The sequence below is a fragment of the Watersipora subatra genome, chromosome 11 (assembly GCF_963576615.1).
Source record: "Watersipora subatra chromosome 11, tzWatSuba1.1, whole genome shotgun sequence".
In the NCBI taxonomy this organism is placed as follows: Eukaryota; Metazoa; Bryozoa; class Gymnolaemata; order Cheilostomatida; family Watersiporidae; genus Watersipora; species Watersipora subatra.
Window position 1 is genome coordinate 1,573,446 of NC_088718.1, and position 22,391 is coordinate 1,595,836.

At 33.3% G+C, this 22,391-nt stretch overlaps 1 protein-coding gene across 2 annotated transcripts in view; it reads right to left on the reverse strand.

Moving 5' to 3' along the window:
* The window catches only part of LOC137408271 (excitatory amino acid transporter 3-like), a 46,767-nt gene extending 26,242 nt beyond the window's left edge, over nucleotides 1-20,525 (reverse strand). Inside the window, exons 1-3 of one of the 2 annotated variants that reach the window (XM_068094726.1) lie at nucleotides 20,421-20,513; nucleotides 16,519-16,553; nucleotides 1,611-1,811 (exon numbers count right to left, since the gene is read on the reverse strand). In XM_068094726.1, the coding sequence (XP_067950827.1) occupies nucleotides 1,611-1,811; nucleotides 16,519-16,533 (216 nt within the window). In that variant the 5' untranslated portion in view covers nucleotides 16,534-16,553; nucleotides 20,421-20,513. Of the gene's footprint in view, nucleotides 1-1,610; nucleotides 1,812-16,518; nucleotides 16,554-20,420 lie in introns of both variants that reach the window. The other variant, XM_068094727.1, reaches the window with a different exon arrangement.
* Between the last annotated feature and the right edge of the window lie 1,866 nt (nucleotides 20,526-22,391).

The window sequence follows — 22,391 nt, forward strand, 5'->3', positions numbered from 1 at the left end:
TCGCTAATTGCTACTTGCTAATTGCCTAATTGCTTTGTTTATTATAACAAAAAACTATTGTATTTGTTATATAAACTCTAAAATTCCTTTTCTCCTGAATAATATCATGAACTAACTTACTACAATTTAATTTTGTTTACATATTCCCAGAATGTTATTATTAAAAACTTGTGGCTTCCAAATTGTCTACATTTTATTGTTTATCACTGAGGTTGCTACTCTAAACTCAATGTGCTTAGGTTGCTACTCTAAACTCAATGTTCACACATGTTCACAAAACTTCACTTACCGTTTTTACAATAATCAAGTTAAATAAAATATATTTGTTTTTATATACTTTTTAAATCAAAGACAGCTAATTCCGAATAGGCAAAGCTAAAACTTTAAAGCTGATTGGAAAATTTTTTTGGAAAAGTAATTCTTTATTAAATTTTCAAGAATAAACTGAGGTAAGACAACTACTATCGTAACGTGAATGGGAGGTGGGTTGCTATTACGTATGCAGCTAGGATTATGAAGAGGGCACTTGTTTCCCACTTGAGCTGTTCACACAGAATGATGACTTTCAAATGCTAAGCTGCATGCTTAGCCTGTAGTTTGCCAACACAAGCTGTTCTAAATCTGCTGGACTGTAAACAGCTTATTGGGATCATATGCAAATTATAAATCAGGTTCCTTGATGCCTTTTTACTGTGAACTATCTTAAAGCAGGCTTTTGCAAAAGAGAAGCTTGTAATTATTTAAACAGAGATTCCATGATAATGTTTCAGCCATATTTTTGATTGGGTGATGCAAATTTTTAATAAGTAAATTAATGAAATGCTTATAAGCATTTGTTGTTCACAAATAAATAAATAACTTAATATGCAAAGAGATGAATAAATAAACTTATAAATTAAAAAAATTACCAATGGATAATAAAATAAATCAAAAAATGAATAAAAACATACATACAGCAATAAAAATAAGAAATAAACTAAATTAAATGCCTTGAGTTGTTGCATATTTTTATAATTTGTGCAGTTAATTTAAACGCTAAACTTTGTGCTCAGCTTTAACCTATCTATAACTATAACATCTATAACTATAACTATAACTTTCTATAACTATAACTTTCTATAACTATAACTATAACTTTCTATAACTATAACTATAACATCTATAACTATAACTATAACTTTCTATAACTATAACATCTATAACTATAACTATAACTTTCTATAACTATAACTATAACATCTATAACTATAACATCTATAACTTCAACTATAACTTTCTATAACTATAACTATAACATCTATAACTATAACTTTCTATAACTATAACTATAACATCTATAACTATAACTTTCTATAACTATAACTATAACATCTATAACTATAACATCTATAACTATAACTATAACATCTATAACTATAACTTTCTATAACTATAACTATAACATCTATAACTATAACTTTCTATAACTATAACTATAACATCTATAACTATAACTATAACTTTGTGCCTATCTATAACTACATTCTTAAGGCAACAACCTTTTTCCTTTTTCTTCACGGCGGAATTACCTAAATACTAACACATTAATGGATGTATTTATAGACACATACCTCTTGAGCATTGAGAGGCTCTTCGAGTCCTCTAAGCAAAAGACCGATTAGAATTCCAAAGCACATGAAAACGATGAGAAGCACAAGGAGCACATTGTCAGCATGGCGTTTTAGGAAATCCATCATCGTGTGCCAACCTGACGGACATTTCATGTGACTTTGAGCAGCCATCTTTAGTTCTCCTGCTCGGGCTCGAGCGTTCTAAATAAGAATAATTTATGTTAAAAAATATTTTGTAAATCCCCTTTGGTTCCACTTGCTCTTTCATATACGATCATTAAAAATGAATTGAACCGATAATTTGGAGTTGTCTACATTCGTTGATGAGGTTGCTTCAACACTCGAAGCTTTTTGCAATGCCCAACAGCGCAATTTTCTTTATCAAATAAAATTTCTTTTTAACAAGTGAATATAGAGCTTTGCATAAACTTTTTAGTAAATATTTTTACTCATATTACTGAAATTGTGACATGTATTTTAATGCATAAAATCTGCCGACAATACACCCAAGACTATGCTGCTGTTTGATTGGTTGAAATCTTTAGAATAAGCACAATAATCAAGTCTCCAAACTGCATTACTAAGAATTTTGGATAACTTAAGCTCTGAGACTTTTTACGAAATTGGTCTAAAGCTGATATTTAAAGCAGGATTACAAATATAAATTGAACTTTGGAGTCACCCGCTCGTGTATCATTTTCTCTGCTTCGCCTAAACTGCGATCATGATTGCTATGTTAAAAGCTTAGATGTACATTCTATTGATACTATTGTCACTGATGTAGGAACATGTATGTGCACAACAATATGTTCACCAGATATTCAACTGTAACCATGGATACTAACTGTTCATCAATCATGGCTGAGTCACCATTATGATCAGTATGCAGTAAAATTTGTCTTTCCTTCTTATCAGAAAAATAAAATAGAATAAAGGAGGCTGCTTGTCGTTTTTGGATTCTGTATGTGCACAACAATATGTTCACCAGATATTCAACTGTAACTATGGATACTAACTGTTCATCAATCATGGCTGAGTCACCATTATGATCAGTATGCAGTAAAATTTGTCTTTCCTTCTTATCAGAAAAATAAAATAGAATGAAGGAGGCAGCTTGTTGTTTTTGGATTAAACAAAATAATGCAAATGTGAATCTGTTAATGTTTGTCAATTTCATCATATTTCTTGAAAGGCTTGACACCTTTTTAAAACTTAGATTTTATGACTTTCAAATGTTCAATATATTGACACCAAAAGAGTGAGCATTGCCAGCTTACAGAAACTAATGCCAAAATCTGATTTACATTCGCTGGTGATTTATGGTGGAAGCATTGCAGCTCGATTAACCAATCAGAAGATGAGTTAAATTATTACACTATGTTCATTGAAATTACTAGGCAACTTCTTTTCTCAGCACCCTTTTTTAAAGCACAATCTAAATTATAAAAGGCCTAAATGATTTAGGCTATTTTGGTTTTCTGTATCTTATAATATGTATTCAGCAAGTAAGCAGATTGTATGAATCACTGACATGAAATGATAAGATAAATCTAGAATGAATTCTTTTTTAGTTCATGATAATGAAAACGAGAAAAAACAGCTTCAAAACAAAATATCCAATTAAGATCCTTTAAAGTTTAAAAAAAATGAATGAACTAGTTCAAATTCTTATGAACGAAACATAGTACAGACCGTACTTTGCAAAATATGAACCAAAGCTGCATTTATATTTGTAACACTCAACGAGAGCTACGTGCAAACTTAAAAACATTCTTACAGCTAATGCTAGCCGTATGAAGCTTCAACACTCGACTATATTTTATGAGTAAAATTTGCTACTGAAAATGCAGTGATAAGAGATTAACTAACGACTGATATTCTTGAACCATCAAATGTACAAGTTCCAAACAGACCACCAAGAACTTAATCAAAGCAAATAGTTATGACAGATACAATGTGCAGCAGGGATACTAACTATGTATGTGGGACTCTACCAGTGTAACAGCAGAGCTTAGTGACCAGGGCCGTAATAATAATAACCTTAGCCACCACGGTCGCAGGACCAAGCCTACGAGGAACCGAAACAAGCCTGGCTACCGGGAGGAGTTTGAGCTACAGAGAGTAAACCGAAGGATCGAAAGAGGAGACGGAGGGACCGGAAGGACACCCGTGTAAAACAACAAAAAAATGGGTGAAGCCCAAGCTACGATCAAAAATAAAAAAGGGAGAAGAAATCGTTTCAAAGTCAGAGTCATAGCGCACAAGTTCTCTGCATGTATGTTCCTTGATTACCACGCATGTATATTTATATATTCATTTATTAAATATACTAATTTCATATATTTATTTATTAAATATATATATCACTGCCACTTGACACGCGGTGTTGTTATTTGACTGTCTTGTGGAGGGTAAAGGAAACTTTCAGTTTCCTTCACACCGGCATAAATGACTTATTATACTGCTGACTGACTCTGAACAATCGCGATTATTATATCATTTTAGGTAGTTGAGCAAGGAAGCAGGGATAGTTTTACTGGGCTGCCAAGACAACTGCACTTAAACAAGCATTTCTTGTAGCTCCTCATACTTGTTGATCACATTACGGTCAATTATAAGCTACTTAACAAGCCTTCTTGATTCTTTCTATTTGCTTTCATGTCTAATAAAGTCGGCGCACGAGTAGCACCTTCTTCCTCTAATCAATGATACGCTTTATTATTGAATTACTTTGCTGCCCCATGTGTTAGAATGTTTAATACACTAATACATTAATGCATCACTCTGTTTAGAGGTTTTTGTAGATCGCTTGCCTTTCACACAACTGTATGTTGAAAAATAAATATTTGTTTTTATTATTACCATTTCTGATACTACCAGCTAGTAAACATTTAAAGTATAGTTTACTTTGAATGCTTCCCTAGTATGTATACATTTATATTAACATTAATAATTATCAACTAAAGGATGTTTTATATTACACGTCAAAACAGACATGAGAAGACAGAAATCAGGAAGTATTGTCAGTTGAACAAAAGTGTTTTAAATGGTGCTAATCTAATAGTATTGTGGAAGAGTCTTAGCTTTGCTTAAGTGTGGCTAGATTTAACGGTGCGAGACAGAGAAAGGTCCAGTGAGGTAAAGAACTCTGTTTTTGTCTATATTTTGACCTCTACTTAAACCACTGCTGCTACTCAAACATATGATATGACCCATTCCTTTCTTCTATTCTTGTACTCATTCATGCTGGCGTTTTGGTAGAATCATCATTCAATAAAATGAAGCATGAAAATCCTCTTTATGTACTAGAAACCTCCAAAAGGAACAAATGAATCACTACACTTCCCTGTGACAATGACAATTATAAAGTTAGGGTGAATAGCTGACAAACGATTTATCTATTTGCTGACTTGAAACTCATTACCCTTTGGTTAAATTTGGTCAAAACAAAAATGAAAAGACAAAATCAGGAATTATTGAGTAAGTTGAACAAAAGTGTTTTGAAAGTTGTTAATCTAAATGGTATTGCGAAGAAGCCAGGGTGAAGAGTTAACTTCTCCTTTTGTTGATGAAAGCAGGTTTGTATAATTAAAATGAATGTTTATTTTAAACAACTTTTTGCTGTAAGGCTATGTGCTGTGAAACATTTCTCATCATACAACAGTATACCAAAAGCTAAATATCCCAGTCCTCTGAAAGGATACTGAATATGAAGCCATATCTGGTTATCTTATCATGAGACCGTAAGAAAGGCCTCTAGAAGTTACTTTAAGCACAGACTGAATTACTTATACACTTTTATGTTTGCATATTACTTTAATAATTAGGTTTAAATCTTTCCACAGCATAACACTGCATAAACACTGATTAGCATTCTGTGACACCAACATACTACATCCACCATCATATGTTTCAGTTTATGAACTTTCTGTTTCTACAACCTTCAACTATTGACAGCAGAATTATAGCTGTCAGCAATGTAAATTCTTAAAAGCAAGAAACTGTTGAAATCCTGCTTAAAAGTAACCAGACAAAAAATACATTTAACACTAACACCATCGGCAACCAATTTTTAAGAGAGAGGGAAGCTGAGAGTAAAGAAGCTCTACCAAAAAAGAAGAGAAATTAAATTTTAAAACAACTGTAAAGATAATATAATAACGCATTCTAAACCAGCTGCGAAAATATTTAAACAAAAAATGCTAAACCAGCTGCAAAGATAATAAAACAAGAAATGCTAAACCAACTGCAAGGATAATTGAACAAAAATGCACAAAGTTACATGATCATTCTACATCAATTAAATGTCAATAAAATTTTCATGATGTATTCAAAGAATTCTTATCGATATTTATAGTTGCTCGGAGCTATAGTAATTGTATCCTTTTAGCCAGACAGACTGTTAGCTGAATATAAACTCTGTTTCTCAGGCTAGTCAACCGACTGTTAGTTGAATATAAACTCTGTTTCTCAGGCTAGACAACAGACTGTTAGTTGAATATAAACTTTGTTTTTCAGGCTAGTCAACGGACTGTTAGTAGAATATAAACTCTGTTTCTCAGGCTAGTCAACAGACTGTTAGTTGAATATAAACTCTGTTTCTCAGGCTAGTCAACAGACTGTTAGTTGAATATAAACTCTGTTTCTCAGGCTAGTCAACAGACTGTTAGTTGAATATAAACTCTGTTTCTCAGGCTAGTCAACAGACTGTTAGTTGAATATAAACTCTGTTTCTCAGGCTAGTCAAAGGACTGTTAGTTGAATATAAACTCTGTTTCTCAGGCTAGTCAACCGACTGTTAGTTGAATATAAACTCTGTTTCTCAGGCTAGTCAACAGATTCTCAGAATTAACGAAATTAGTGCAACAAGAAGAGTGTGAGTTGTAATCTAAACAGGAGGTAGACTAACTAGCAATGTATTGTTTGTAATTACCTTCTGAAGCATTAGACCAATAATTAGTGTTATTTCTAATAAGCAACTTTATAAATAAACACATTGATTGCCTAGATAACTTTCATGACAAAAATTAGCTTAAAAGCTTTGCATAGTATTGGCTATACTTGTCATTTCAATTGCATCAATGATTACAAGCTGGGCCACAGGTTTGAACATCATTGCCATGCTAACCAGGTCGCTGAAGCCTATTAGCACTTTACACTGTTTTTTCCCTAGTGTTTAGGTGACAGAGAAGGCAGAGTAGACCTGACATTGACCGATAAAACATACTAAAGTGAATGCTAGCTTAGAATATATGACACCGCTTCTCAAATGTCTAGACAAGCAGTAATAGTACTGGAATAGATTTAGTAAGTTCACGAACTATACTCAATAGATAGAATACATTGCGTGCATATTAATAAGTAAAATGAATCATAAGCTTTAAAGCGGATTTAAACCACATGACCATGATAATACAAATAATATAAGTATATCTTACAGCAAATAAAGAGATAATTTTTTTAGGTAGTTGCGGCCTACAATAAATGAGATGTACTATAAAATTTCACAGAAAGTTCAAACACACAGCTACTTCATCACAATATTTAAAACTATTTTGGCATTTGTGAAAATCTTTTACAATCCTTTCAAAATATTCCTCTTATAGCTTGCATTGTATTTAGGAATGAATGAAGTGCTTAAGAATGACTCGGAAGATATTCAAAAACTTTACAACCACCTCCTTAAACACTAGAATATGCATTTGGTTAACTGTTCTTAAAGTGTGAGCAGCAGCAACTACGATGTATAACTAATACTTAGAAAGAGGTACGAGAATGATGGGGTTGTTCTACTCACTATTAATAGATCTACCAGCTTCTGAGCTTCTCATTCAGTTAGATTCTCTTGAATGGGCGGAGTCTCTAGACATTTTAAACTTTCCCTATTATGACATTACATAATATCTAATATGTACTATGATGTAGTGTAGTATATCCATACTTATATATTAGTATATGTAAGTAATCTGTTTCAGGAACATTAACGTTTTAGGGATTTTACGTTATATAAGAACAGTAACATACATGTACATGTAAATTGCCTAATCTATTTCCAGATCTTCCCAAACTCACCTACTTGGCCATAGAAAAACAAAAAACTACACTTAATTTTTTATTTGTTGGCTGTATCGTAAGTGTAATATTATTAGTTTGCATCAACAAATTGTCTCTTTTTTCTGATCAATTTTACTGATTTTATAGACAATGAATGCGGTAATTTTACAAGTTGATGGGGAACACACATTGTCGATGTCCATTTACAACGGTTTGTTCATTTCTTCTAGATAGCAAAGTCTATTCTGGAAAGTAAAACTAATAACAAAAATAAAACAAAAATATATTAAACTATAAATAATCGGTGTCTACCTGCTCATCGTCTGCTCATCGTCTGTATCCAAGATGTCAAGGTTAGGATAAAAGATAACTTTCTGCGATACTCAAAACTCATGACATTTAGATTGGCTGACTGACGGTGTAACACCTGCACCAATCGATCGCCTTTGTATTTATGAACAATTGAGCAGCTACCTATTATCTCTCTTGTCGACACATCTGACAATTTATCACAATGAACTAGAATGTCATGAAAGTTGAATATATATATATATATATATATATATATATATATATATATATATATATATATATATATATTGTTTCCTCACCCCGGATACCCCGTATGGGTGGTAAATTCTGCTCTAACTCGGGTCTCCTACCAGAGACCTGGGAGTTTGAGCACTCGTCTCAAGATATATATATATATATATATATATATATATATATATATATATATATATATATATATATATATACAGATAATGGTTGAGACTTCACTGATATAGTGCTCAAGGTGGTCCACCGAGCCTGTATAAGTACAAAGACGGAAAAAGATTTTAGCAACAGTTTATTACTTAAAGTTTCATGATGCAAAATGATGTTAAGTTTGCACCAATCTTCAGATAAAAAATTGCATGACACAAACACAAAACCAAGAATACACTAAGAACACCAAAATGAAGAGTTACCTGTATAAGTACAAAGACGGAAAAAGATTTTAGCAACAGTTTATGACTAAAAGTTTCATACTGCATGCAGTAATCATCAGATGCTAATGTGAAGTGCCTGTGTATAATGTGTATAATACTTGGTCAAATCAAGTATAAAAGCCTAACTATTAAATTGGTTAATTGGTGAGCTTAGCCTTAGATAGGTAAAATTTGGTGACGTGTCTACAGGATGTTACTATATCACTTCTCTGATTCAGGGTAGCCATGTGAGGTTGGAAAATTATAAAGTACTTCTCAGTTAAGCATAGATTGCACTTCGAAACACCATTCTGACAGGCCTTAGCTCTTGTTATTACTTTCCAATCAATACTAAAATCTTTTCCCTCGTCTTTTAATTGCCATATATATCTGCTTAATTCGGTGGTCTTTCTCTTGTCACTAATACCGAAGGATGTTTTGTGGTTGTTGAATCTGTCCTTAAATTGCCTCTCTGTCAATCCGATGTATGTTTGTAAGCAGTCAAACATACATCGGATTGACAGAGAGGCAATTTAAGGACAGATTCAACAACCACAAAACATCCTTCGGTATTAGTGACAAGAGAAAGACCACCGAATTAAGCAGATATATATGGCAATTAAAAGACGAGGGAAAAGATTTTAGTATTGATTGGAAAGTAATAACAAGAGCTAAGGCCTGTCAGAATGGTGTTTCGAAGTGCAATCTATGCTTAACTGAGAAGTACTTTATAATTTTCCAACCTCACATGGCTACCCTGAATCAGAGAAGTGATATAGTAACATCCTGTAGACACGTCACCAAATTTTACCTATCTAAGGCTAAGCTCACCAATTAACCAATTTAATAGTTAGGCTTTTATACTTGATTTGATCAAGTATTATACACATTATACACAGGCACTTCACATTAGCATCTGATGATTACTGCATGCAGTATGAAACTTTTAGTCATAAACTGTTGCTAAAATCTTTTTCCGTCTTTGTACTTATACAGGTAACTCTTCATTTTGGTGTTCTTAGTGTATTCTTGGTTTTGTGTTTGTGTCATGCAATTTTTTATCTGAAGATTGGTGCAAACTTAACATCATTTTGCATCATGAAACTTTAAGTAATAAACTGTTGCTAAAATCTTTTTCCGTCTTTGTACTTATATATATATATATATATATTCACTACGAGTTGCCAAACGTAGTGAACTAATATCTACATGTAGACATGCTAAGAAACACCTTTTACGAAATAGCATTACATAATAGATCTTATCCATCTAGCTTTTAATACCTGAGCTTTTATTTCAGCTTACCAGCTAATGCAGAATCTTGTGTGTAGTCCTCACTAAGCATTTTATCTGATGAGTGTTACACACTTTTTGTGTAATACGAAACTTTTAGTAATTTTTGCTTGGTCAAATTTTAATAAATTTCTTACCAAATTTATAGTAAGCTCTACTTTAGTATCGAGCACTTTATGCTGACTTTTAGCCTATACTTTATTGTGTATATATATATATATATATATATATATATATATATATATATATATATATATATATATATATATATATATACACAGTGAAACTCGGATAACTCAAACTTCAAGGGACCGAGCAAAAGTGTTCGAGTTATTAGAGCGTTCAAGTTATCAGGACAGTCATAAGTGCACGTATTTATCAGTAGATACATGTACATATACAAACTATATATCAATCAAAAGCATAGAATGCTTGTTGCAAGTTGAAGGGTCTCTCGTGTGAAGTTTTAAATATTTTTAATCAGAAAGTATAGATATTTTTCTATCGTTTTTTTTCTACCGAGTTTTTTAACCAAGATCAATTTTGCAGTAAGTCAGTTATTACAAAACTGCTTTACTATTAAAAACCCATTATCAATTTTGCCGATTTTACTTTAAATTTATCCGAATTTTACCTCGCTTTTTTTGCTTTCGGAGGGCTATCGCTAAGCGGATGTTTAGTAAAATTTGATTTTTGCAAACTTTTAGAAAAGTCGTTAATGAAAATATTTTGCCGATATTGGTAATAACGAGGCCTAAGAACTACTAAAAGTCGATGTTTATCTCTATGGCTTGGAATTAAGTGATATTCTAAAGCGATAGTAACAACCGTCTCGGTAGCCGTTTGGCAAAAAACTGTTCGAGTTAACGGAGTTTCGGTCGAGTTATCTAAAGCCATTTATCATTGCGTGGGAACGGACCAAACAAATACGTTGAGTTAACTGTGTTTTCGAGTTAGCCGAGGGCGAGTTATCCAAGTTCACTGTATATAATAGATATATAGCGCTATACATATGTCGTTTTTTCTCACAGCTGCAACGAAATATGTTACCATTCAAATCAAATACACACTTTTATATATAATACAGAAAATGTTTTAGCAAATATTATAGTTTATATTTTAGCATATATTCTATAATATTTTACATTATATATTCTATTATATTTTACATTATATATTCTATTATATTTTACATTATATATTTTAGTATAAATTACAGTATATATTGCAGTATATATTATAGTATATATGTATTATATTGCAATTGTTGTTTTTAAATATATTTGAAAACAATAATTGTATTATACTCTATTATTTCCTATAGTTTTGATTTCTCTACCTATAACAACACTTATTTAAACGCATTTACTTACGTATTACTAGCGCAACGCCCGGCTTTGCACGGATATTAAAAACCAGCTCATAAACAGTGACAGATAATGTAGTTGCCTGTCACTTGCCATTAGCCTGGCACATTGCCAATGACTAATTTGAGTAGCTACTATCTGTATTGTTAAACTTACTAATATGACCCATGAGAGCAAGCTTTAGTCACGTTGCAGCGTAGAGTGCTATGTCTATTTTCACCCACATAGCGACATATGTCGCCTAATGAATCCATCAATCTTCATATCTTAATTGGTAAGATACTTGCCTAGTGAATGGGAGACTCCGAGATCAAATCCAGCATGAAATGGATATTTCATTTTAAATGTAAATAGCTATAGCGGAACAAACTAAAACACATACACACAACTTTGAGATTTAGATAATACTAGCTGTAGCCTAAAACCTGGCGTTGCCCGAATAATAACAAAGTCTTTCGACAGAAAATTTATTTGTATTTTCTGCTGTATTTAGCATATAACAATATTTGCCATTCTAACTTTCAAACTACATATCATGAGAAAAGTAAATCAATTTATAAATCAAAGTAAATCATCAATAAAAACAACTGTAAAAGTTTTCAAACTTTGTCAAACAACTTTTAAACTTCATATCATAAAGAAGATGTTTCGTGCAGATCAAACAAATTAAAAAAAATAAAACGACTATAAAAGGGTTTAACTTTAAATGTGAAATAATTAACAAGTAATAGCTAAATTACATGTAAGTCTGTTTTGCTCCGATCACAAAGAGATAATTCGGTAATGATACAATTAATACGAACTGAGAAAACAAAATAAAAATTCTGAATACGTTGAATTAATAATAACAATTACTGCATAGAAGTGTATGTATAAAAAGTTCCTGTTCCACCAGCAGCTGTCCATCAAAAACTCTGGATATGATGATACCGGTACAAATGTAAAAATGAGATATTGTACTATCTTTGTTTGACCGAACGGTGAGTGAATTTAGAGGCCATTCCTACTCGGGTTAAACAATTGTCTCCGTGGAAAGTATTGACCTTCACCGCGATTTAGCAATTGAACCTTACGAAAAGCCGGAAATGGAAGTTCACAACAACGCCAAAAAGCATCATGTTTCATAGAGTTAATAGAATTTAATCGCCAAATTTTAATTTCGAGAAAATCTATTGATGATATTATTTTGCCAAAAACAAATTAGCCCTAATACAGAAGGATGAAAAAGCATTCTGTTTCATAAAGCTAAAAGAGTTCATAGAGTTTAGATTAATACGCCATTTTGGTGTGAAACCGGAAAAGGATGAATGCGTTATGTAGAAAGAACGTGCAATTAATAGAGCTTTCGTGGTCTTGTGGTTAAAGCGCACGATTATCAAACTGTGATCAAAATCTTTGTGAGTGCTAGTTCAGCAAAATGTAGAACTTTAATTCCAAAAATTAAAATTGTATATATCGAAGAATAGACGATATATATATATATATACATACATATATATATATATATATGCATATATATATATATATATATATATATATAGTATATGTGGTTTACACTGTAAAGTAAAGTGCTCAATAATTGAGTCAATTAGAGCTGTGTATGAAGTTTATTAAAAACTACAGGTTAAAATCATTACTACTATTAGTTTCATGCAATCGTGTTGCAATCTTCAGGTAGAAGATTCTACCTGAAGATTGCAACACGATTGCATGAAACTAATAGTAGTAATGATTTTAACCTGTAGTTTTTAATAAACTTCATATATATATATATATATATATATATATATATATATATATATATATATATATATATATATATATATATACAAATATATATATATACAAATATATGTATGTATATATGTATATATATATATATACATATATATATATATACACATGTATATATGTATGTATATATATATGTATGTATATATATATACATACATATATACATATGTATGAAACTATACACTTATGTAATAAGTAAAGTAACTGTTTCGCAAGAATGCAGATTTCATTTAGAGCTGTTTGTATTAAACGCAAACCATAAAGTCTAATCAAGTAATTGGAGTTTAAATGATGATGACTGTTGGCTTACATTTCAAGTGAGAGATCACGTAGTTGATGATCAGGACACATGCACTAAAACATATCTGCGGTCATAACCAATAGGTAACCAATAGCAACCGACTATGAGCAATTCATATCAACTGGTAGACAGACTAGTATACTGAACATACTCTGATGTAAACGGTGAGTTGATTCAACTCTAACTTTTCCTTACGAGCCTAATACAAGCAAGTTAATCAAATTTGTTGGAATAGTAATCTGTCAAAAAATAAGAAAGCCATTTTTCAATCATAAGAGCTTTAACAATGCCTGCTATCATGTGTCGTTTTGGTTTGTCCATTTAAATTAAGGAAACCAGAAAGCTATATAAATATACATACAAAAGAGAATTTTTAAGAGCAAAATTTTGACAGTTTAGCTCTTGAATGTTGAAGTGAAATATTATAAGGAAAAGGATTTATTCCCTCAGTATGTAAATACGTCAGGGTGTCACATGCAATAGCTTCTGTTTTATCATAAGCAAACTTCATAATTTATCATAATCAGCATCAAATGAATATAAACATTGAACGTTTTATGATAGATATGAGTTGAATACATGTAAGAATAAATACGAATGATCAACGTTTCCCAGTTTAAGGACAGCAATAAGCCCTAGCAACTCGCTATAAACCTACCTACAAAGTTTGTCTTTAGAAAATATAAGAACACTATCTAGACCTGTGAAAGGATACCGACAATAGAGCCATCAGCAAGCTCTCCAAATATTGGCTGAATGATACACGTTTGTATGTTGACATTAATATCGCCAAGAGTTAAATAGTCATTGTTAACTCCCATGAAGTGTTGGCAAAGGTAAATACATCATGGCATTAATGACTCAGCAAATATGAAGAAGGTTTAGGCAGGGGAGACTTGGCAGTCCACTCCAAACAAAAGAGCAGAGGCTACAATGTTCTTGCAAAGATAGAAATGTTTATCTTCCTCGCCATCATTATTCACTGTACTAACCCTGACACGCATGTGTTTATATTTACAAATTTCTCAAAAGCATTGTCTAGTCTAGAAGGTCAATAGACAAAATAAAAAGAGTTAACTACAGAGCTAGCCTTCTTTTGAATACCAACTGCTTGCAAGGTTATGACAATCTAAGTTATTTCGTGAACAGACAGAAACTGACAGCAATTTCATCGTTTATATAATTCTGTTGTTTGTAAAAAAACAATTCGATCTAGCTCTCATTGAGTCTTGAGTTAACAAGATACCTCGCTATAAAATCTAATATCTTCCTGCTATTCTTAATCTAGGTTGGCAAGGATGCATGGGAGTAAATATTTGTTTACGTAGACAATAGCACCAGGGTACGTGCATCAGCTGGTGCCGTACATCAGCGCTATCACACGAAGTAAACAACCGTTAATTTTGTTATCAGGTAGATTACTGTGTCACATGTGAAAGGTGACTTTTGATGTCTCTTGCAAACTAACATATTTTATCAAAACATCAAACTAAATTCTCAGATAACTTAATTTTTTCTACTAGCTAACAAATAATAACCTCTAGCAAGAAGCAGCAAACTAATTACACTTGCGTTCCACTAAACACTATGCTGGTACTTATGATAAGATGTCATGACTTGTGGTCAACACACTCCTTGAAAGACTGGCGACATTTCAGCACACCACTCAAGTGATTTGTAATTGCATAGGTTTGAAGGAAATATTTATGCACCCTGCAACTCAGCAGTACAACAGCCCAGAATTTTTAAAAACAAAGATTAGCTATTTATTTATTACTTTAGTTGATCTTATATGAATACGTTATATTAATCAAAAAACGGTTTTGCTGTAAGTATATAAATAAACCATTGGAACTTTGAGTACGACTTAAACTTCTACTTGGAATTCATTTATGATTATTTTGAACTGCCATCGATAGAAAGCCGAGCATAATCTTAAACTAACATAACAGAGAGGTCAAACGAAGTTTTTTCTCTCATATGTTCATTTCGAAAGATCGACGTAAAGAGTGACGTTAAGCTTTGATTAATTATTCAAACGAGTTGCTGACTAGTTGATTTTGAGCAGTACTATTTGGATACTTGCCAAGATACAACATGCCCTTCACTTCACTGATCACAAACAGACACTCAGCAGATGTAACAGCAGCAACCTGCACCAGTATCTGACAGCAATTAATATCTGCGCGTATCCACCTGATTTTATTAGCACTTAACCTAAACATCCTTACAACTCCCCACACTTGACTGATGACTAGCTCGCATAACAGATAACCATCAACTCGGCGTAACAAAGGTGGCACAAGCAAAAATGGGGAGACCGGTTTAGCCTTAATAAGTGATTTGTCAACAACCTGATGGCAGTTTTCATAGCGATAGATCGTCAAGGAAATGGCAAGGGCAGCTGCATAAAAACTAGTTAAATTATCTTCTGCATCTATTCCAACCTTCGAACAGTGAGCGTTACTAGCAGCAGGGAGAATAAGGAGCACTTTCTACAAGTGCAATACATGTTTAGAAATGTAGCGCTTAGCAATGTATACAACGGCGAGCAAGTATGTGCCGGGCAAGAATTCTGGCACATGTTTGCAAAGCCGTGAACTTTTCAAGGCACAACGACTTTCAACTAAGTGCTAGTTTTATGAAATTCACTGAAGTTCATAAAAACGAGGTCTCCGTAAAGATTCAAGGAAAAGTGCTTCAAAGAATAATCTACTTTGCGCCTCTTCTGTAGCGGCTACGTAAACTAACAGGCTATATCAGGCTATATTATCACAGATACATAAATTAGCATGAGGTTCTATGAACTAAAACTAGCTATGCACGTGCAAACTTGAAACATTAGGTCTTGGTTAACTCGTTATAGCTACCAGCAAGTTGACACTATCTCGTGGAATGCTACCGGTACAATCGTGCAGCATTCCCATCCTGTATTGTAAAGAACAATTGGGCTTGAGCGGTGAACCCAGTTAGGGAGTAACTGTAGGCACGCAAACACTCTGTGCCACCCAACGAACTCCATGCAATTGCTGCCTCCCTATGCATAGGCCTATGTATGTATTCCCCATGCTTCGTCATGCACATCTACTAAGCCATGCATGAAGACATGACACCATGCAAAAACTCACCCGAAGTCGTTCCATGATTACTAGTGAGACAGTTCCTGTAATGTTTCATTATAATATGAAATATTTTCAAGTCAATCTCAAAAATAGCATGGAAAATTAATAGCTGTTACCCAGCAAATTAACGAGTCAACTTGTGGAAAATTACTTCCCATTGATTAGCTAAACACTACATAACAATAAATATGGTCCAATCAAGTTGTTCACCTGAGGACTTCCAGGGTCCAAGATGCTGCCTTGTCTGATTATTGTATTACAGTTACCAATAGACCTAATCGAAGCCTTTGGTATTACTAAAATGATGAATTAACAATTTCTTACATCTAAAACATTGTATAAAAGATCAAAAAGTAAGAAAAAAAATGGAAGCTGAACTGCTTCAGTCACCCTCAATTTGGTTAGTCAGGCACAACTGTACCTCTGCGTTTAATTAAATAATATATATAAATCAGCAAAAGCAGTTGGCCATTTATTTCTTTATTATTAATTCATTTTCCTTGTCTATTTGCTAAAAATAGAATTACACAAAAATGGAACACAAAAGAGCAGAAACAATCACTTTTTCAGCAAATGTAGTTGGATGATTTATCATTGATAAGACGGCTTCAACCCTTATCAACGAGTGGTGACTAAAAAAGCTCTTCAAGGAGAACTCGTTGCGGGCTTCGATCGCTTCGGTCAAAATATGGGCGCTTTCTGTGGCGTAACCTCACGCTGACCAAAGCAAAGCTTTATATGTTGGCACACGTCTAGTCTAGAAGGTGCTATTGTCGTCAGCAATAGGCATTCGGCGTCGTGCTCGCCGAATTTGGCGAGCACGACGCCGAAGTTGTTGGCGTCGTGTATTTGGCGTCGTGTATCTATTGTCTAATCAGACAACACTGTGCCTCAAATTCAGTTGGATAGCTTGCTCACAGCAAATAAAACTTCAACGTTATGCATTCACCAGCATGTTATTCATCTTGTTTACCAACTGATGATAAGTTAAACAGTATGAATAAAAGTAATTGCTGTAATAACAGAAAATTGCTGAGTCAATATTGAATACTAATTTATAAGACAAAGCTATTTGTTCACTTTAGTGCATAGTCGGACATCTCTGACATAGACACAGAACTTATTGATATGGGTGATATATTCCATTTCTTAGTATTATGGATTACGATAGTAGTTATAAATAGCAAAAACAATGAGTAGTGGTGACATTCTGTGGAGACTCGGTGGTTTGATTTATCCAGAGTCCTTAAATGAATGCCGTCATATCATGTGTCAAAAGCATCACTCGGATACCACATTGCATCCCTTTGAATTTACTGATAAGGTCTTATTATAGGAAGTTGTGCTAGCCTATCTGTAGTACAGCCAAGTCTGCTTCCATAGAAAGACTTCAGATTTATCCATAGTTGACTTAGGGCCAGAGCCGTTTAAGATCATGTGCTATTATACCAACATAGTATCATGTGCTATCATACCAACATAGTATCATGTGCTATTATACCAACATAGTATCATGTGCTATCATACCAACATAGTATCATGTGCTATCATACCAACATAGTATCATGTGCTATTATACCAACATAGTATCATGTGCTATCATACCAACATAGTATCATGTGCTATTATACCAACATAGTATCATGTGCTATCATACCAACATAGTATCATGTGCTATTATACCAACATAGTATCATGTGCTATCATACCAACATAGTATCATGCGCTATCATACCAACATAGTATCATGCGCTATCATACCAACATAGTATCATGCGCTATCATACCAACATAGTATCATGTGCTATTATACCAACATAGTATCATGCGCTATCATACCAACATAGTATCATGTGCTATCATACCAACATAGTATCATGCGCTATCATACCAACATAGTATCATGTGCTATCATACCAACATAGTATCATGTGCTATCACACCAACATAGTTCTAATCTTAATACTAATATGTTCTAATCTTGCGCCATTAGTTTGTTCAAAGTAATAATTTCATGGACTTTTCTCGGCGTTGTTCCACAGAATAGTTAAAGGTTCACCATGTTTTACTCGGCTGTGTTGTAGGTTCAAAATATGTAAAAATGTTATTACAAGCTCTTAAAAGCTCAAAAACGAACAGTTACAAAAATGGCCATATATTTGAATCCATTCTGATTTTGACCTTGTTTTTTAGAGATTCCAAACTACGGCGTTTTCATGATGGCGGCGATTAACTGTTTGTTTTTGAGCTTTCAAGAGCTTGTAATCACATTTCCACATAATTTGCACCTACAACACAGCAGAGTAAAACATGGTGAACTTTTTGATACCAAATAACTGTAATGTGAATTTTGTTGCAAGTCAACCTTCAAGTATTTGAAGTATTTTGAAGTATCTCCAGTCAACATTTAAAAAAACAACAATGAGAAGGCTGTTTACTTTCTGCCAAAACTGATGATTCTAGTGGTTGCAATGGCTGAAGATTTGAGAGATTAGGAGACGAAGGATAGACATAAAAACAATCTCATATGACAATATAGAACATGATCCTTGAATGTTCTGATGGAAACTCGCTAGTGTTGTTTGCACTTGAGCAGCGTCTGCTAGAATGAAGAAGATAAGTTTTCAGTAGCTTTATAAGAGACAATTAAGAGCAAATAACTCGCTTTGAATCAATTTTCGACTATCTTCACTATGAGCCGACTTGTTTACTGTCGGATTAAAAGATAACTGACAATTTCTGTGTCAAAGTTCTTTTTACAAGAGGACAAGCAGCAAAGACACTAGCTATTGCATATTAATACAACATCATTAAAGAGAAAGCTGATAATATTCTGAGCAACTATCCATTTTGAATTAAGTTTTGGTGTACCCTAGGACACTTATATTTCGCTAGTATTTAGTTTCGTGAGTAGCATACAGAGTAAAATTTCGATACAACTTAAATTCGCAGCTCTGATGAGTGCGGAAATATAGTGATGTGAAAATAAATGCAGTGGAACAAACATAATTAGATTACTCAGGTTCGGTTCACCGGTAAGAAATTTTTTTTCAATTTGGGACTAGTTTGTAATTGTAAACTGCAGGTAGAATTGTGTGGCCAAGATCAATAATGCAATTTGATCGCTTGCTGCCATTTGTTTCTTGGACTATTAATGAACAAAGCTATTAAATTCCGCGTTTTCGCTTGTTCGTTATGATAGTTTAGTTTCGCTCATGAAATGTTCGCGAGGGGATGACTCCGCGAAAACGCGAAAGTTGGATGAGGCAAATACATAAGTGTCCTAGGGTAGTTAGTACGTAGTAGAAACGAACCTCTTGGTTGCAAGTCCTTTGGAATACACACTTTATTAACATTTAAAATAGCTTTTTGGCAAATCCGAACTATGTAATAAAATGTTATGGATCAGAAATGTTGATCACAGTTGAAACATACAATAAGTTATAGGCCTACTTATAATGAGAGAAATGCCTTTGGCTTTCACAGCTGTAGGGCAGATCCATAAAATCCAATAAATATTAATAAACATACATTACAAGCAGTGAAACAATGTGACTATATGCATCATCAACTCATAGACAACATGTCAACCAAAGAATGCCACAAACCTGTTTTAACAGGTCTTACTCCTTCGATATGAATTTTTCTAAAACCTTTTTTCCTAACTTACACGACTGAAACTTCACAAAATATGGCAAATTTCTTATGTTTTTCTTCATTTTCCTATCATGAGCGCATCATGGACAACTTATAGAATCTGCTACTTGCCTGATGCCTTCCAGTTACTAACTACTAAATCCAAGATACTAATGCTATCAAAATTGACAGCATTAGCATTGGATTGTGTCTGTATTGTATAACAGTGTATAGTTAGGTGATTATACTTAATCACTGTTAAGCTATCTCACCTTGTGTGGTAAAATCAACCGCTATTGCAGGCCTATGAGGTCCTCTTAGGTGGTCAGTACAAAGCTCTATTATTTCCCTCTGACCATAGCCAGTGCGTGTGACCGTTTTAAGTTTTCTGTTACACTTCAGTGCGTAGGCGGGCTGATCAAATGTAGGCGGTGCTAATTGATAACAGAGACTGCAGGGTAGCACAACTCTATTCATAAGGAAAGGAGCTGGTGGATAGCTATTTGGTTTATTTAAACAAGCAATAAAAATAAAGTCAACTCACATACAAATAAATACTTTCCTATTTGTTTATGTTTTGTTTAGGAATAGTTGCTAGTCCGGGCCAAAAATAAAGATCCTGGTATGGAGAAAGAGAACCCTAGTCGATTACCCAAAATAGCATCCAATGACAGGTATAATTGGCATGTAGGAACTGGTAGGTCTCCAGTTTCTGCTGGGCTTTTGCCGATTGCTGCTGAATGCAATTGCTAACCCTAAAACTTACTGATAAACAGCGACATCTAATCAAGCACCAAAAACATTTTAAGAAACTTTGAAGAGAGGTATCATACGAGTAGTGCACAATTTTGAAATAACCAGAAAGTACTGCTTTGCGCTAAAATGCTCTAGTAAAACATAATTTGTGAAACAATTAATGTGAATCATGGGAAACAGGTTAACTGAAAACAGCTCTCAAAGTAGGAGACAAGTAGCAACCATAGCTCAGTGATGTGAAAGTTAAAAAACACTGCCGAAAAGAAATGTTGCTGTAAACAAGCATCGAACTGTTTTATCATCAGTGGCACATTTTTTATTCACAACGAGAGAACACAAATTCACTTTATTGCCAATTATTGATAAGATTAGTAACATCTATTTTGATACATTTATATGTATTTCTTTAATTGTATTTGTAGCGACAAGCGCTATCTAAAGTGACAAGCCTCAATGGAGAGCTAGCTTTACTGATGAGGAGTTGTGATTCATGTGACTTTATTTAACCCAACTGGCTCAACCTGAAGTCTGCAATGCGAATTGCATGATATGTACATCAATATAAAACAGTTGCAATTATTAATAACAGTGTGAAATATTCATATTGATTTAAATATTTTAGAGGCAACTAAAATGTATAGAGTTAGTCATAAATTGTGAAAATAATCATAAAATGAGAAGTAAACAGTGAATGTAACAAATCCTAATGTGTGTAAAAGTTTAACAGTTTGTTAAAAATGAAATATACAAAATAATAGGCAAAAACTGACCTTATTGTCTTTCATGGCTTGTCTTGGTAAAATAAACTTGAAAATATTGTAGAATTTTGAACTTTTAAAAGCACAACTTTGTAAACTTAGAAACTTTATCACAAATAATGGTGAGCTTATTGAGCCATACTGCTCAGGACAAAGACTGCTGCTCTACTGACCAGATCTAGAGAAGACAGTTGACCACGATGACTCAATAATGCAAAAACTAAACAAAATTGGTGCACATCCAAAGCCTAAAATAGTCAGTCCCAGCCACGCCATTTGCCAATGGAACAGCGCTTCAATGCCCGCAGTGGCAGCTCTCAAGCTTATTCATGCCAGAAACCAAAGACTGGAAAAAGTATTAGTATTTATTAAAAATGTACCCGTTTTACAGTCATGATACTTCTGTTCAAGAAATCATCTATTACACCTTGAAGACGAAGACGTCTGGGGCTGATGTTTACTAAAGATATTTTCAAAAAATGGCTAAAAATATCACACGAATTTAAATCCATTACAGTATGGGTTATGGTCTTAATTTTGCCATTGTGTTTAACATTGTGTTTGACGTTGTGTTTGACATTGCGTTTGACATTGCGTTTAACATTGCGTTTAACATTGCGTTAAACATTACTCTTAACATTGCGTTTAACATTACGTTTAACATTGCGTTTAATATTGCGTTTAACATTGCGTTTAACATTGCGTTTGACATTGGGTTTAACATTGCGT